Source organism: Chiloscyllium plagiosum, unplaced genomic scaffold, assembly GCF_037043375.1.
Source record: "Chiloscyllium plagiosum isolate Xiang-an unplaced genomic scaffold, Cpla_swu_hap1 HiC_scaffold_18, whole genome shotgun sequence".
Classification (NCBI taxonomy): Eukaryota; Metazoa; Chordata; class Chondrichthyes; order Orectolobiformes; family Hemiscylliidae; genus Chiloscyllium; species Chiloscyllium plagiosum.
This window is the reverse complement of record NW_028270156.1, coordinates 60,647,939-60,667,183: the sequence shown is the minus strand read 5'-3', so window position 1 is coordinate 60,667,183 and position 19,245 is coordinate 60,647,939. Positions and strand designations below refer to the sequence as shown.

Genomic DNA, 19,245 nt, shown 5'->3' with positions numbered 1-19,245 from the left:
TACATTTGCATGACAGTGTGAAGTAAATTATACTGAATTAGAATCCCAACGTACATCTCCAGAATTTTATTTCCATTAAAATCCATTAGAGATAGAAGGCAGGTTGCTTCTCGGAGTTATCTCCCACTTTACATGACCCACATAGCCTGATGGACTGAAATGTGTCCAATTTCCATCACAGAAACTCAAGAGAAACACTCAACCCCTGATGGGACAGCAGAAATGAATTACACGTGGCCATGGACTACTTCCTAAGTTAAGATGAGACTTAACTGCTACAGCAATTGTAAACCTTAATGTTGTGTTTCTGAGAAATAAGCCCATCCTTATTAGTCTTCCTTCAGCTTTTGAACCTTGCTGTTCTGGTATCTTTGATCCCATGTAACTGGAAATGCAGTCCTTTAAGCAGCTTCTTCTACATTGGCAGCTGTGTACATCATCCATCCATGTAAATACAGTGCTGCAGTTTGCACATTCAGCTATGCCAGCACAATGCTGTGGTATGCACTGCCAGCACCTAACTTGATGTAGAATCTAGAGTGTGGTGCTGGAAAAGCACAGCAAGTCAGTCAGCAGCTGAGGAGCAAGAGATTCTGATGTAGATTCTGATGAGTGTCTGTTTGCAACTCTCTTGTAAATGTCCAGGTACAGCTGAGTGAATGGAAGATTTTCTTTGAATGTCTGTATTATTAACCACAGTAATGCTTTATTACTGATTCCAATAGTGATCAAAAATCCACCGGCCTGGGAAATGGGAATATATGGATCAGGAGTCCTGATCATCCTGATGGTCATTGGAGTGAACCTCTGGAAACTGTGGAAATCTGGAAATTATCCTGCTCCCTCTCCTTTCCCAAATTATGATTATAGATACTTGGAGCAGAAGTATGGAACATCATATTCAGAGGTTCGACAAAAGGTAAGCCTATCGATGCTCCCTAATAATAGACCCGAGCTGGGTTAATCTGTAGTGATCTATGAGAGTGAATTGGACCATCTTTTGGCAACCCGCTGAATTCTGTTCATTTTTCGAAAGTGAGTTGGATATAGAAAAGAAAAACAAAAGCTTGAGTGACAAAGGAATGGCAGATGATACTGCAGCTATGGGAATTGCTGTTTCAAAGAGCCAGAGTATGGACTGTGGGCCGAATGGCTGTCTGCTATATTGTACAATTTTCTTTTTGAGAATCGGGGACTACCATTCAGTAGATATTTTGGAGAAGCTGGGGCTATAATCTTCAAAGAAGGAGATATTTGAATGAAATTTGATGGAGGTAGGAGACAGAGAGTGGTAGTAGATGATTGCTCTTCAGACAGGAGGTTTGTGACCAGCAGTCTGCTGGGTCTACTGTTGTTCATCATTTATATAAAACATTTGTATGAGAATTTAGTAAGCATGGTTCATAAGTTTGCAGATGACACCAAAATTGGTGGTATAATGGACAGTGAAGAAGGTTATCTAAGAGTGCAACGGGATATTTATCAACTGGGCCAGTGGGCTGAGGAATGGGAGATGGAATTAAATTTAGATAAAGTGAGGTGTTGTATTTTGCTACAACAAACCAGGGCAGGACTTACACTGTCAATGGTCGGGCCCTGGGGAGTGCTCTCAAACAGAGAGACCTAGGGATGCAAGTACATAGTTCCTTGAAAGTGGCAGCGCATGTAGACAGGGAGGTGAAGAAGGCATTTGGCATGCTTGCTTTCATTGGTCAGAAGATTAAGCATAGGATTTGGGATGACATGTTAAGGCTGTACAAGACATTCGTAAAACCACATTTGGAGTACTGTATACAATTCTGATCCACCCTGACTATATGAAGGATGTTTTTAAACTGGAAAGGGTGCAAAAAGATTTACAAGGACATTACCTAGACTGGAGGGTTTGAGTTATAAGGAGAGGTTGGACAGACTAGGATTTATTTCCCTGGAGCGTAGGAGGCTGAGGGGTGACCTTACAGAGGTTAATAAAATCATGAGGAGCTTCGATAAGATCGGTTCCCCGGAATAGGGGAGTCCAAAAATAGACAGTATAGGTTTAAGATGAGAGGGAAAAGCTTTAAAAGGGACCTGTGGGATAATATTTTCATACAGAGTGTGGTGCATATATGGAACGAGCTGCCAGAAAAATTGGTAGAGGTGGGTACAATTACAACATTTAAAATACATTTAGGCAGGGACTATGGATAGAATAGGTTTAGAGTGATATGGATCAAATGCAGGCCAGTGGGACTAGTTCAATTAGGAAACCTAGTCAACATGAACAAGTTGTGTCTGTTTCCATATGGTATGACTCTACATTCAAAATTATAAGAGATCTGGAATGAGTCAACAGGAGAAACTATTAATGGAATGGTTGAGGACATTGATTTAAGATAACTGGTAAAAGAAGTGAGGGGACTTTTTTTTACATGATGTTTTTTTTGAATCTGGAATGCCTTATCTGTGGTGGAGACGGATTCCATTGAACCTTCAGAAGAGAATTGAATAATTATCTGAGTAGAAAAAAGTTGCAAGGCTTTAGAGAAAGGTGGGTAAGTGAGAATAGTCAATTTGTTCTTACAGATAGCCATCTTCTATTCTGTTCATTTTTGTAACATTCTATGACCGATATAATGAGTGGCCAATGCAATCCTGGGGCTGTGGCACCAACCTTTATTTAGCACATGTACCACCCCTGTCACATAGTATTCAGTAGCGACAATCTAGTTACTGCTTTCAGGGGCCTGAACTTCACCTTTTTGACCCAATGGGTGGAATATTATCACTGACCAAAGGGAGCTTGCTCCAGCTAACTGGCATATGTTATCCAATTTTCAAAAATGGTGGAAATTAGGAAGTTTAGCACAGAGTTTCTAAGCAACTCCAGTCTTGCATCTCATTTGCAATCATTGGATATTTTTGAAATGAAGAAAACTGCTTGGGTCAACTGCCAACAGAACACATAGGATATGGGTGCACTTGATATTTGTACTCTTCAGAGACAGCCTTAATGTTTAAATCCAGTCTTTAACATGGTTACAATACTGAGGGAATTTCACAAGAGAACTATCAAACAGAATATGTCTCCAAGACAATAAGGTGATGTCAGGTTCCCAAAAGCGGGGTCAAAGATGTAAGTTTTAAGAAGTATTGTAAAAGTAAGAGTTCAAGAGATTTATAGAAGGAGGCACTAAGGCTAGAATTCAAGGCTACAGAGATCTCAGAGGCATGTAATATCGTTGAAGGTTTCCATGATAGGGAGAGATCAATACCACAACATGATTAGGGCTCAAGGATGTCCTTGCATCATGAATTATGAGCAGCTCAGCAGATTTCTTTTTCCTGATGTTTTATTCTTTTCCAATGTGTTTCCTGGGGCCCTGAGTCGGGGAATGGGGGTAATGGGATTTTTACTGAGGTGACCCGCAGTTGGCGTGAAAATATCAGTTCAGGGTGAGCTTTGTAGTGGCAAGAGGAGCACTGCTGCTCTCTCAACTCCATCTAATTGAGGGTAAGACAGGCTCCTGAAGTTGGAGGGCTTCTCAAATTAAGACGAGCAGCGCACTGCACTGAACACCAGGCGGCACGGTGGCTCAGTGGTTAGCACTGCTGCCTCACAGTGCCAGGGACCCGGGTTCAATTCCCACCTCGGGCAACTATCTGTGTGGAGTTTGCACATTGTCCCCGTGGGTTTCCTCTGGGTGCTCCGGTTTCCACCCACTGACCAAAGATGTGCAGGTAAGGTGAATTGGCCATGCTAAATTGCCAGTAGTGCTAGGTGGATTAGTCAGGCGTAAATGTAGGGGAATGGGTCTGGGTGGGTTGCTCTTTGGAGGGTCGGCGTGGACTTGTTGGGCCGAAGGGCCTGGTTCCACACTGTAGGCAATCTAATCTAAAACTGAGCAGGTACTTCAAGAAAGACCTCTCGCCAAACTTTTTTCAAAGTCTAAATTTTAAAAATCACAAGCGGGCCACAACTATTGGTATTAGAGGTGTTCCTGTACAGGGTGGCCTTCGGCTTTATCTACACCAAAACATGCTAGCCATGTACCCCTCTCCAAGCAATTGAAACCACCAACCGTCAGTTCAGGAGAAGTAGAAAATCCCAGACAATCTTACTTCAGAGCCTTTAAAAGCCTATTAATGAAGCAATTGGCTGCCTGGCTCAACAATGCAAGTTGCCCACACGTGCAGAATATGGTTGGGGATCTAGCAAGCCACTGAAATTGGTACTTCGAGCTTTATCTGTATCAGTTCCCAGCATTGGCCAAGAATTCTACACCAGTTAACCTTCAAATCCTGGCTCACGTGAGCCAAAACAATACAGTTACAATGCATTCTGTTGCTGGATAGACAGGTCCTTTATTTAAGTGGCCACAGCATATCCCTGTGCTGAGCAAGGCCTCATTTTCACTCTGAGGGTTATTAAATTTAGTTTGATGTACAGTGCAAAAGTACGCACTGGCATTTCCAGGTCATGAACTGTCGTACATCACAGGACTTAAACTACTGAATGCCACTGAAGAATATTGCTCCAAAAAAGTCAAAAGAAAAGCTAGGATCCGTGGAGTTGAGAGAGCAGCAGTGCTCCTCTTGCCTCTACAAAACTCACCATGAACTGGTATCAGCCTGTACTCACCTCTACCACGCTCACATTCCTGTTGCCCCTTATATGCCCTCCTCATGCATTGACTACCTCTCCTCCAACCTCCACTGGAGATTCTGCAGCACTTGGAGCCAGTTGACATTGGTTAGAGTGGGCCAGCAACTTGCTTGTGTTATTACGATGAGCCCAGAGAATGAACATAGGACAGTACCAAGTTCGCACTTGGGGATGTGGGGTGTAAATGTACCTGCACCCCAGTGAGTTGACCACCATAAAGGAATGTCTGCCTGACCTCTCTCATTCCAAGAACTGATCTGTACTGCTCAACTCTGCACTGCAGACTACATATTTTCATAGGGAAGCAAGGACATTAGCTGCAATTATTTTAAAAAGTAAAGCTTAACAAAAGAGAAAATCGCACAATTATTCCATGCTAAGAATCAGACCATTAAAAGTAGTTGTTTAACACAATTCTCTGCTTATTTTTGTAACTTTATCATCTTTCCAAGATGGTACTTAGAACTATAATTACTCAGTGCAGACAAGAGCCAAACGCAGCCTCATTTGAATGAGCCAGAAAAGCGAGTCAGTGTCCCTATGAAATATTCATGAATTGTCTATAAGTATTCAGGGACAATGCCAACGGAATGGGGCACTTACTGTTTAAAAAGCAAGTGTTCCTTGCCTTAGTATTCATTGGAGTGTCAGCAATGCAGCTGGCAGATTGTGAATGCTGACATAATTTATTTGGACAGAGATATTAACAGAGGCAAACCGACTGAAAATAATAATTGAACGTGATCATGACTGATCTGAATTTTAAAAAAAGCCTCCTGCTCACCGACAATGAAGTACCTACTCCTGTTACTTATGCAACAACATTGGCAGCACAATATAGGTAGATAGATTTAATTAACCAGAAAGCAGTGATGCAGTGAGCTAGTTCGCACACTGTTCTTCCACCTCTGAGTCACGAATTTGAGCTCAGTCCACGTTGATGGGATGAAGACCATCTCACTTTGCTGACTGCATGTATCCTATTGAATAGCAGTTCTAATATTATTTCCATCGGGATACCTTAGGCCCAACAGCCCAAAAGGCCTAAAATTCAGTAGGAGGGGGAAATTTACATCTCATTCAAGGCCTTGCATGGCTGATTTTAGCATCCCCAATCTGGGGGAAGCTCGGCAGGGAATTGGTTAAATCATTGGAGGAGACTTTTCCACAATTTCTAAACAAGATAAGCCCAACTGTAATTTTACCTTACCAGTGGAGTCCACAGATCAGGCCTTGATGATTTAATCTGGGGCCCAATCTGTTACTTTGACTTGACTTTGGGGAGTGGAGAGGAGGACAGGGAATGCAATACTTATATCTTCCTGGAAAGCTGAAAGAACCAGGGGCAAATCAAAAGGGGCTCAGCAAAGTAAGCTAGGACGAGGCTGCACCAGGGAGCCTTCTCCCTCCATTGCCTGGGATTCTCCTCAGCCCTCAACCTTGTCCTAGCTTCCCAACTGGGAATCACTTCTTGGAACCCTTATCTTGTGCTGGAGCTTATCGCTCCGATCTCTTTGTGGTGATCTCCTTTCAATTGATGTTGACAGTCACTTACTGAATATTTTTGCAGCCATTTTGATTGAATTATCAGCCGGAGACATCTTAATAAGGCCTGAATGCTATTGTGCTGCATCCTGAGCACTTCGTTTAAGCATAAATATCTTTCAGTATATCAAATAAGGAAATAATGATAAAAGTTAGGAAGTGAACATTGAATAATACATTTATTGTGTTTCAGACCCTTTTGATTTGCATAATTTATTCAACTCTTTTGCCATCAATACAAGATTTAATCATAAAATGAGATGATTTTATAATTCGTCTTGCACCAGGTTTAAAGTCCTAACTACATACTCACTGCCATTGTGAATATTATCCCAGCATCAGGCCATTTTAACGTTGTAGCCTTAAATGTGTTGCAATGGTAGCAGTGATGAATTTGCCAGTGTAGGTCTCCATTTAATAGACCAGTGAAGGAACTAAAGCAGTTGATCCATCATGTCTAATTGATAATGTCATGTACCAGCATCATTAACATTTATTTATAGATCTTTAGACTGCCAGTCAATCACAAATCTAGATGTTTGGCAACTCTGTAACAAACAATTAATAACACATAGTAACCGAGGTTGTTCCTATCACTGCATTTAATATGAGTCACACTTTAACGATGAAAGTCCTGCAGAGAGAAGGAGAAAGGTCAACCATAAGAAATATTAGATTCTTGGTTTAGAAATAAAGGTATTCAGTTTATCTTTTTATCATCTAGGCAGGCAGGAGAGATGACGGAAAAAGCATTATTTCAATCTCCATGATGATGTCATAACATAGTGGCGCATTCCAGCACCATTAACGTCATCACAACACAGATAAATAAAGGAGATTTCACTTTGTCTTGAAGGCAGTGAGAGAAAAGCTTGTAATGTATAGCACTTTTCATGATCTCAAAATGTCCCAAAGCACTGATGTGGTGTAGGCCCAAGGCCAATTTTCACACAAGACACCACAACAAACTTTGGGATAAATGATTATAACATCTAGCTTACATGATGTTGGCCAAGTTATAAATATTGACCAGGGAAATCTCTTGTTTCCTTTTTCACAATAATGCAAGGAAACTTGTGATTTAGGTGTGGCACAGTGGCTCAGTGGTTAACACTGTTGCCTCACAGCTCTAGGGACCAGGGTTCAGCTCCACCTTTGGGTGAGTGCCTGAGTGGAGTTTGCACGTTCTTTCCTTGTCTGCCTGGGTTTCCTCTGGATGCTCCAGTTTCTCCCCATAGTACAAAAGATGTGTGGGTTAGGTGGATTGGTTATGCTAAATTGCCCCATAGTGTCCAGGGATGTGCAGGCTAGGCTATGGGAAATGCAAGGTTACAGGGATAAGGTTGGGTGGGGAATCTGGGTGGGATGCTCTTCAGAGATTCAGTATGGTTTCAATGGGCCAAATGACCTGCTACCACACTGTAGGGATCCTATGCTTCTAATCTAACTGTGTTTTTAATTCACTCATGGGCACTGGTGGTTGGCAGCATTTATTGCCTGTACCTAGTTGCCCTTGGTGGTGGTGAAGTGCCTTCTATTACTGCTGCAGTCCATGTGTTGTAGGTAGGTATCAGTGCTTCCCAAATTGGCATAACATTAATTTAATGCTCCACATCTAAGAAAGTCTAGTTTCAGTGTTACAACATCAAAATCTTGATTAGGATTGACTTAATAATAGAGCAATAACCTTCAAGGTATGTGCTGGATAGGTTTGTGGTTATTGTACATTTCTTACACTTTAAAAACTTTAATGGTATTGGAATGAAGACACATGACCTGTTTATAAGGTGAGGTAGGCAGGTATTTTAGGGTATGATTGCTGGGAATGGGGAGAGGGGTAAGCTTGGTTGCAGTATTCAGTTGAGTTCAATTTTGTACCTACTGAGGTATGCCAGATATTAAACAGCATAATACCTTCTGGGTAAGTATGCAGTTCAGTTCCACTTATATGGTCCAAGTCTTTGCTCTGAGCTAAGCTTTGGAGACAGTCACAGAAAATCAGCCCATCAAAAGTGAAATATTCTTGAGGAATTTCCACATATGCCTGTGTGCCAAGGTCTCCAGAGGATTCTCACACTTATCTCCCAATTTATGTTTCATCACCTTCAATCCAGACATCAGAAGACTTAGGCCATTATCCAAATTTCTTTCTGATTCTTTTGACAATAATCTTAAACGCATGTCCTTTAGTTTCTGGCCCTTTTTCCAATGAAAACAATTGCTCCTTATTTATTCCAACAAATTTATTAACATGTCTACTAGCTCTCACGTTCACTTTCTATACCCTAAGAATAATCCCAGGTTCTCTCATCTTTGTACAATACTGAATTCCCTCCCCTTCTGGATTACGTCTGATAAATCTGATGTGTACCTTCTTCAAAGCTTTGAAATTCTTCCTAAAGTGCAGTAAACTAGTCACTTTCAAAGGGAATTGAATATATACTTGAAAATGATATCTTGTATTCCCAAGAAAGAGCTGTGGAGTCTTTCAAAGTACGCATTGTATTAGCATACCATGATTAAAGATTTATCTTAAGTAAATTGACTAATCAATCACCCTCAATCAAGGTTTGGATTTCACTTAAAACTACACAAAATCGTCAATAAACTTTAGTTATCATGTTAAATTGATCTCTGTGCCCTCTCTGCATCAACATTTAATTAAAAGTTAACGAAGTGCATGTTATTGTTAAAAGAGCTGTTCTAAGCCTTTTGGTACTCACCTCATTAGTGAAGTGGCATTCATAAATGAGAAAAGTTTCTTTATCTGATGGAATCTTACGTTTATCAGTGCCTCCCAGTGAGTCAATTTGAGTCAATTATTGTATATTGGGATCTTTTAAAGAGATTTCAACATTATATTGTTGAATTTGTTACAACTCTTTCTATAATATTGTTATCATTGTACAAAAACTTACAGTGCTGAATGACAATGCAGTATCCAGTCTTCACTAAGTAGGATAAATTCTGTGTCTATTTAAAAAGGAAACCAATTGCACCCTGTTTACATGCTAATGCATTGCCATAAATTAATCATCTTGCTGAAAAATGTAAGTAAAAGTGAAGCTTAAAATGTCTAAAAGGATGATAAGGACCTTGATTTATTAATCTAATTTCCCAGAACCTATCGTGAGTTTCACTATTCATTTTAGGGTCAGTAAATGGAGGAATCTAAAATTTCTCTTTGTCACATTTTGTGGAACCAACTGCAAATAGCCTATCAGCTTTCGTACTGATTATTAACGTTATGAAATGAACTTGAAAACAAAATAAGCAAACTTCTGTCAGTGAATCATAGAAATGAAGAGTACAGTAAGCATTTTCACATGCATCTTCCACTGAGCAGCTCAAGTGCATTTCTAGGTGGTTTCTTTTCCCTGCCTTGAGAAATATTTACTCCACTTACTGTTGTTCTGCAAGACTTGTTGTAGGCTCAGAATATCAAGAGACAGTCTGCTCCCAGGGCCACTGTCAGGACCAAGCTGCAGCCATACATTGTGAGTTGTGTATGAATTGCTGGCTTTTTCAAGGCGAAATTAGCTAAAGTCTATTGTCGATTGTACAAGCAAGATGGTCAACTCTTCAAACTCAGGATGAAGGATGGGAGGAGTCTTTTGTTACATTTTGCTGCCTTTTGTTACATTTGGAGAGACAGGCTTGGATGGTATGAAACACAGATTTGGTGGAATAAAGCCTAGGCTAAGAAAGATACAGGATAAAGACAAGTTGCAGGGACTAGGCGTGTGTTCCCTTGAGATTAAAAGATTGAAGAGTGATCTCACAGATGTGTTGAAGATGATTAAAGCATTTTATGGGGTGGATAGAGATAAACGATTTCCAGAACAAGAGAGCATAACATTGTAATTACATCCAAGCTATTTAGCACTGATTTGAGAGAGCAGTTCTTCACTCAAAAAGTGGTGGAATTCTAGGGCTCTGTCCTTAAGAAAGTGGCTGAGGCTCGGTCAGTTCAAAATTTAAAACCAGAGATTGGTAGCTTTTGGGCTTAAGTGCCTTAAGGGACATGAAACTAAGGCACAGAATTAAAATGCAGTGTAGTCATGATCAAATAGCATGACATAATAGTCTGAAGAGGGTGAGTAGAGTGCTAGAAATTATTGCACGTTAACTCATTTGCTAACGGTGCAAATGATCTGAAGTTGAACCTATTTTAAGTGTGTCTGAATGGTCTATTACCAAACCACATACTTAACATAAAATATATTGAGCTATCTACAAATTTTTTTCTATCACGTCAGGCCTTTTAATCACCTGGTGATTACCAAAACAGTGTAAAGCTATTACTGTGTGAGTGTCACAACGGGGTCAAACTTACAGATAAAGATTCCTTTCCTAAGTTAAAGACATTTAATCAATATTTCTTTAACCAGTATTGTTTTTATATGAGGACGATATGGATTGGCGTTTTACAAAATAGTCTAGGGTATAAAGATACAAGACAAACTATCAATAATATTTTTGATGCAGGTCCAGTAACTTCAGTGAACAATACTGCAAATCACTTCAAATAATTGCTACTGTTTTTCACGATTATGGAAGTGTGAAAATTTGGATGCAGAAACCCAGTGTAGTTTCTCATTTAAGTTAGTTTCAGACAATAGAGTCAAATGTTCAAAACAATTACCTAAATTGCAGACAGAAATATGCATCAGTGCTTGAATTGATGGTTTTTTTCTCCTTCTCTCCTCAGAGAACAGTGGGTTCAAGTTATAAAAAGCCTACAGAGAAAAGTTTTCCCAGCCGTCAATCGAGCCTAAAGATAGATGAACCATATGAAACCATTAATGAGCTCGGAACTCTGGAACTGATGACTAAAGATATGGAGTTGACGTCCTATGGACCCATGAAAAAATCTGTATCTACAGACTCATTGAATTCCATATCTTCTATTGGTAATAACTTTGGCCATGACTTCACTGTTGGTCAAATTGAGATGTGCTTGGAGTACAACATGAACTCAAACACCTTGCATGTCACTCTGGTACAAGGGAAAGATTTGCTTGAGAAAGAGGATGTCAACTTTGAATCCTGTTTTGTGCGCATCAGCTTGCTGCCTGACGAGCAAATTGTTGGAATTTCACGGGTAAGCTGGATGAATTTTCACTTTCACACTTGGCTGTGCAGGGATGGAGGTTAAAAGGATGATGATTTGATCTTTCAATTCAGAGAGCTCAGAGTATTACATTCAAGGACCAACTGGCAGATTTATCTCACAGGACTCCAATTGATGCTGAACACAATGGGTTGGGTTAATGATTGCTCCACAGCAGAAGTGGAAAAAGGTATTCCAGGGAAAGTGCAGGAAAGGAACAGATTCAGCAATCAAATCCATCGTTCACAGTAATGAGAATAGCTGGACGATATGTTGCTCATTGATTGACCATCATTTTTCTGTTCAATCTCGTCTTTGAGGTGACTGTTTTGTGCTGTTCTGTACCTGGAAGTCAGTTTGTTTTCATTTTACTTATTTTCAGGTGCAATAAAAGTTTTGCTTCATTTCAAGTAAATGCAAGCAATTCAATTAATGGTGTAATTGTGATGTGTCATCCTGTTTTAGCAAAAAAAATCAATTTCATGGAGAATGAAATACAAAGAATTAATTTTGAATATTAAAGTATGACATCTTGTTTGCAAGGAAACCAGCTTCTCAGGGAGGTCTTATGAGTCTGTAGGTTAAGTCCCAAGATCAGAGAGGTAGCGGAATTGGTAATGCCCAGTTTACATAATCACCCAAAGTCAAGGTTAATATGTGCAAACAACTTCAGGATACGTCGAAAAGTGTGGTGCTGGACAAAGACAGCAGGCCAGGTAGCATCTGAGGAGCAGGAGAGTCGACATTTCAGGCCTAACGCCTTCATCAGGAATGTGGGGGGAAAGGGGGCTGAGAGATAACTAGGAGGGTGGGATTGGTCTGGGGGAATCTAACTGGGAAGGCGATAGGTAGATGCAGGTAGGAGGATGATAGTGATAGGTCGGAGCAGAGGGGTGGAGCATGTAGGTGGGAAGGAAAGATGGACAGGGAGGACAGTTCAAGAGGTGCTGAGTTGGAGGGTTGGATCTGGGATGAGATGGGGGAGGGGAGATGAGGAAACTGGGGAAATCAACATAGATTCCATGCGGTTGGAGGGTCGCAAAGATTGGTTGGTCAAAGTGATAATCCTGAGATTATTAAGAAAAGGTTAAATAACATAATGTGAAGAGGTAACCCTGGATGTATGAATTGAGACGGCCACTGGAATCTCTCATCCTGAGGAAGACGATACGAAAGGATAGAGGAAATATAAATAAAAGCAGAACCAAGAGAGCGGCAGCTTCAGGTTCAAGAACCAGGAGAGAAAGCAACACAAGAATCAAAGTTTTTTAAAAGATTATGTTGGAATTCAGTACACGTACACATGGTGTCAATTTTGAAAGATGAATAGATATTAAATTGTCAGATTTATTTCAGATAAAACAAGCCAAGCACAATTAAGAATCTGGAATAACTGAAAGTTATTTCTTTGCTTGCATATCTTTGTGTTATTATTTTTTAAGTTCCATGTTCCAATAACTGTATTCCTTCTTCAAAACCAGGCAGGAAAGAAGACAGACTTGCAATTAAATAGAGATTAGAGTGGTGCTGGAAAAGCACAGCAGGTCAGGCAGCATCCGAGGAGCATTCCTGATTCCTGAGGCCTCATTCCTGATGAAGGGCTTTTGTCTGAAACGTCGATTTTCCGCTCCTCAGATGCTGCCGGACCTGCTGTGCTTTTCCAGCACCACACTAATCTTGACTCTGATCTCCAGCATCTGCAGTACTCACTTTCACCTTGCATTTAAGTAGCATTTTCCAAGGTCTACAGTACTCACTTTCACCTTGCATTTAAGTAGCATTTTCCAAGGTCATCAAAGGTCTCACAGCCAATTGTTGAAGTCGCTGTTGTAATGTGAGAGTCAGTAACTGCAGCTTTTTGTTAGGGGAATTAATTCAAATAATAATGTGTTTTGCATGTGAGAGGTAATGGGATGGAAACTCACCCTCTCCACTCTATTTTTGACTGGGGCCTGTGGCTCAATGGATAATAGATCTGACTGTGAATCAGAAGCTTGTTCGTTCGACTCTTACCTGGCTTGAGTGCATTTTAAGTGGGCGGAGTGGTAGTGTTTTTATTTCTGAACCGGAAGGCCCTGGTTCAAGTCTCATCTGCTCCAGAGGAGTGTCATAACATTTCTAAGCAGGTTGATTTGAAAATTAGCAATGAGCTAATGACGCGATAATCTGTTTTTCTGATGTTAATTAATGGGCAAATGCAGGGCTGGACCAAAGGGCTAACTCCCCTCTCCACCTTCAAAATTGTGCCAATGGAACCTTTACATGCAGTTGAAAGGGCCTCACAGTTTAACACCTTCTCCTAAATCTGGGATCCCTGATAGTTCTGCTTTTCTTCAGTAATATTACTGGAGTATCTTGATTCTTGTCCTCAAATTCTAGAGTGAGGCTGGAACCTAAAAGCTACTCAAATGGATGTGAGAGTGCTCTACCAACTGAGCTACGGCTTTAGGAGATTGCAAAGGTGCTGATTTAAATTTAGAATCAATCCAAGTTCGTATCTTTATCATTTCAACCTGCAAAAAACAATTGGAAAAGATCATTGAGTTCTTCCTTCTATAAACTTCCATGTCCCCTTCAGCCTTCTAACCCCCTCTCAAACTAATCATGAGATCATCAGGTTTAGGCCAAGTGATGCAGGGGAAGTGTGAGGAAGAACCTTTCTTCAGGCAGAGAATGGTAATAACCTGGAGTTCATTGCCGACTCAGGAGAGTGGATGCAGAAGAGCTGAATGAGTTCAAGATGAAATTGCATGAGCTAAATAAACTTACTGGACTATGGGGGTGTGGGATTGATGTGAATGCTCCATGGAGAGCTGGAATGGATCTGATGGACTGAATGACTCTCCTCTGTGTTGCCGTGATTCTGTGGCCAGAATTTCTTTGCAGAGGCAGTAGTTTCTCCCTCAACGGAGAAAAAAACAATTAGGGGTGAACACATCTCCAAAGGGCATTTTATAGCTGGCAAGCTGTTAAATGGTTAAGATCTTGTCTTCTGTTCCCACGGGGATGATTGAGTTAGCTTAGTCTGGCTGACAGCTCTCTGTCCACTTGCCAGGTCTGGTAGGGGTGCTGCAGCAGTTATAGGTACCCACCTGTTGCTGGTTAGAATATCAGTGGTGGCACAGGTAGGTCCCTAAGTGGGGATTGGCCAAAGGACAAGATGGCCACGTGGCACCTATCCCACTGTTGTTAATATACCAACATAGACGGGTAAACAACAGGCACAGTATCCTTGCCATGGCACCTGTTGCTATGTCAACCCACTCTCCTCACGATTTGGAGATGCCGGTGTTGGACTGGGGCGTACAAAGTTAAAAATCACACAACACCAGGTTATAGTCCAACAGATTTAATTGGAAGCACACTCCGAAAGCTAGTGTGCTTCCAATTAAACCTGTTGGACTATAACCTGGTTTTATATGATTTTTAACTTTGTACACTCTCCTCACATTATCCCACTTCAAGGGGAACATAAAATTCAGCTGTTTGACTTTATGACTCGTTCTCCTTGAGGAGGCAATATTCAAAAGAAAATCTTGAGATCAGTTTAAGATGACTGCATCCATACCATCAGATCCCAGGTTTTAATTTGATCTGAAGCTCTCGGTCAGTGATATTCTAATCCTCTTATATATCTGAGTTTACAGACAGAATGAGTGAGTTTTGCATATTAAAACATTGTCATTAGTAATAAGAACTAGAATAGGGAGACTCAGAAACTTTAGATTTTAACTAACCTCGCCATTCAGCCTTCAAGTTGATTGCTGGATATACTTAGAGAGAATTGTTTTTTAAAGTAAAGTATATTTTCCAGCAGGGTTCATCTTTTGTAACCATCTCGTGAGCAACGTAAAATGCCTGATTCTTCACAACATAGGGGAGCGTAGGCATGAACATTACTAGTTACAAGTTATATGTCAAAACGATTTCCTCCTCAGGAGAGATGCTGTCTTCCTGTTTGCAATGAGGACCTTTCTTGCAGATGAAACTAACCTCCACTACTGGGTTCAATAAATTTTATTAACGTTTACACCTGAAAGAAGGTTCTTGCTGTGTACAAAGGAACTCTCCTCCCCTCTTATAAATGTTGAACGGAGAATGAATCGAGTCTGTGCTACCTGCAGTCTTATAGGAGTTCTCATTCAGTATTGATTCTGAGTGGCCAAAAGTCCACACAGCAGAATTACTGTGGTGGATCTTGGTCCCCATAGGCCTCTATGTTTCAGCAGCAAGGCCAATAGCCAGTGGTTTAATCAGTCATGTAGAACAGGTAGCCTATATCAGTGGTCTTGCTTACTTGGAGAGAACTGGTGGTAGACTCTGTGGAAATCCATTTAATAGCTTTAAGATGCCAAGGCATTCAGTGTTAATTCTTTTTATATCATACCTATTGGAACTGAATTAGGTTTTGTTACCACTCGGTTATCAGTATTGCCACTGTCCAAGTGCTGTGACAGCTGCTTCTTCACAGTTGCCAGCAGACCGGCCATCACAATCATGTCAATGCAGGTGAAAACACTGTCACATCCCTGTAGTGATTCAAAGATGTGCATTTCTGCTCTGCATCAGGTGTATGTATAACTTGCTCACTGCCTGATACTGTTTTCCTCCCTGTCACATTCTGATGTACAACAATGTTATCATAAGTGAGAAGTGCATCAGGGACACTGTTGTATCTCAGCACATCCATCTCTCCTGCAGTAACAAAGAATATGACAGAAGGCTATATAACTGTGAACTCATCCCTTTAGCAACCTGATTATCATAATGAAGCTGGTGTTGCAAAAAGTGCACAATACTGAAGATGATGAAAAAAAACTGAAGTTGCTTGGGTGTAAGTTAGAATGTATTTTTTGAATCTCACCTCCTGAACAATGCTGGAGCTGGCAGTTTGCTGTCATGGATTTTGTGCCTGAGATATATGTTCTAATTATATGTTTGTTCTGATCTTTGACAGTCTGCTCTGGCGCGGTCAAATCTTATTTTAACCATTGCCAATTAGGAACTGCTCCTTGTCAAGGTACAACTCTACTATTTCCTGAATAACCACAGTTCTGGTTTTGTAACAAGTGTCAATATGATCTGACCCTCTAATGTCAGTTATACCATAAATGAGATGCAATAGCGTGCACTGCTGTCATTTTTTTGAATGGAACAAATCCTTGTAAATCCTGAATAGTCTTATTTCTCAGTGTCCTACTTTCCAAAGACGTCAGAGGCTACTTGCGTATTCCTTCACTGTTTCATGCAGATTTTCAACCAGTGCTGAAAATTGAATGGATGACATGGAAAGGAACCTTAACCAGTTTTTACTCTCTCTTGGGACTTGAGTAAGCAACAGAATTTGTCAGACTCTGGTACATTTCCTTCAATTACCATTGCATTCACTTACAAGCAGCTATTCGGAATGCACTTCACACGGACAGCTCACTGCCTTCTGAATGTTTGCCAATTACTATATTTGTGAAGAGTTAAGCTTTTGCATTCTGTTAAGACATCAGGACAGATTCTTTGTCTTAACTCTTTCCATCCCTTCCTTTTGACTGGGAGCTATCTGAATAATGGAAATGATTCCTGATATGGGCTGACGTTTCAGGAACAGTGTCATTATTTTTAATTGTTTTCGGGATGTAAACAATGCATGCTGGTTAACAGGCACCCTCTAATGATAACATCTCTCCATACCCTCTGCCACACTATAGAACTTTAAAAACAATTGTGGATTTCGTTCCCAACTGAGTGCCCACACCAATCAGATTTGGGCAACATGGTGGCCCAGTGGTTAGCACTGCTGCCTCAAAAAGCCAGTGACCTGGGTTTGTGTGACTGTCTGTAGAGTTTGCACATTCTCCCCACGTTTTTCTCCCAGCTCTCTGATTTCCTCCCGCAGTCAAAGACGTGCAGGTTAGATGATTTGGCCATGCTAACTTGTTTGTAGTTTCCAGGGAGGTGCAGGCCAGATGGATTAGCCATGGGAAATGCAGGGTTTCAGGGATAGGGTATGGGGGGTGAGTCTGGGTGGGATGCTTTTCGGAGGTTTGGTGTGGACTCGATGGGCTGAATAGCCTGCTTCCACACTGTCGGGATTCAATGATAATGGCATGCGGAGAGTAATACTGGGATCGGTTGAGTTGTTGAGCTTTAGCAGGATCAATTGACACTTAATTATTTATTTACATACATGGGCAAACTGCTAAATTTGGTACTCACCCACACTCTGCGTAATGGAGGAGGCTGGGAAGGGTGGGACGTGTTGAACCATTCAGCTTATATACATAATCCTCACCCCAAAATACTCCTAAAGAGTGTATGTGGATTTCTAGCCAAGTGTTTTCTTATAAAATCTGTATGGTGTCTACAAACCAGAACTGTAGAGAATGGGTTATACTGTAAATTAAAACAGATTAAAATATTATACTGTTTCAAATATAGTTTCAGGAAAGCTTTTTGACAGCATTCATAAATCCGATGAAAAGCATGTAAAAATTGCAGTTAGAGATTCAACCTTTTTAAAACTTTATTCATGGGATATGGGCATTGCTTGTTAGGCAAGTGTTTATTGCCCATCCCTAACTGCCCTGAAGAAGGTGGTGGTGAGCTGCCTTCTTGAACTGCTGCAGTCCTTGAGGTGGAGGGAAGCCTACAGTACTATTAAGAAGGGCGCTTGAGGATTTTGACCCAATATCAATGAAGGAACAGTGATACAGTGCCAAGGCAGGATGGTGTGTGGACTAAAGGGAACCTGGTCATATTCCTGGACATCTGCCCACGCCTTTATTAATAATAGTGATCACAGATTTGGAAGGTGCTGGTGAGGCCTTGGTGAGTTATTGCTAACATCAGGCATTGTAAAACATACTTTATCAATAAACCGAGGATACATAGGCAAGGACGATTTCAGTTTGACTCACTAGGAGGAGAAAATGACTTTGTGATGGAGAAATTGCTCTAATAGTAGGATACTAGTGACACTGTACAGACTGGAATCATTATGGGTTGTCACCAGTTCACAGATTGGCTTATTTCTGCTTTATAATATTTGTGAACACCACAGGAGATTTAACTTGATTGATGGAATGTCTGCAGATGACATTTTGTGTTGAATCACTGCTGAGCTAAATTGCTAATGAGATCACATCTGAAGGACATAGCTGAGGACATAAAAGATGTTAGTGAGTATGTGATAGTATTCCCATGTGCACTACTGGAGAGTTGGGAAGCAGTCTATGTAATATTTAAGAAAAGAAAAATGAGACACTGCACAACTAAGAACATAAGGACACAATTCATTGGGTTTTAGTGACCTTAACTTATTTGATATGAGCTTAAATTAAGTTGGTGACTAGTGAGGTTCCACAGTGTTGGAACAACAATATTCACATTATACATTAGTGTAATAGATGAAGGAACTGAGGGCATTGTTGCTAAGTTTGCAGATGACACAAAGATAGGTGGAGGGACAGGTGGTGTTGTGGAAAGCTGCAGAAGGACTTGGGCTGGCTAGAGGAGTGGGCAAAGAAATGGCAGATGGAATACAATGTTAGAAACAAGGAATAATACAACACAGGAACAGGCCCATCGGCCCTCCAAGCCGGCGTCAACACATTTTGCCCTTCCATACTAAAACTGTCTTCACTTACAGGATCCATATCCCTCTATTCCCTTCCTATTCATGTATTCATCCAGGTGCTTCTTGAATGCTGCTATATGAAATTATACACTTTGTTAAGAAGAATAGAGGTGTGGACTAATTTCTAAATGGGGAAAGGTTTTGGAAATCTAAAGCATAATGGGGCTTAGGAGCTCACATTCTGAATTCTTTTCAGTTGAAGATGCAGGTTCAGTTGACATATGGAAGACAAGTGTATTGTTAGTATTTATTTTCAGACAGTTAGAATACAAGAGTAGGGATGTGCTGCTATATTCCTACTCTTGCTATATA

At 40.7% G+C, this 19,245-nt stretch overlaps 1 protein-coding gene across 7 annotated transcripts in view; it reads left to right on the top strand.

The window, feature by feature from the left end:
• Positions 1–19,245, top strand: part of syt12 (synaptotagmin XII) — a 210,851-nt gene that overhangs the window by 173,481 nt on the left and 18,125 nt on the right. For 5 of the 7 annotated variants that reach the window (XM_043706172.2, XM_043706171.2, XM_043706170.2 and 2 more), the window contains 2 exons: positions 726–919; positions 10,902–11,294. In XM_043706172.2, coding sequence (XP_043562107.2) covers positions 726–919; positions 10,902–11,294 — 587 coding nt within the window. Of the gene's footprint in view, positions 1–181; positions 287–725; positions 920–10,901; positions 11,295–19,245 lie in introns of those variants that run through there. The other 2 variants (XM_087996730.1, XM_087996729.1) reach the window with 2 other exon arrangements.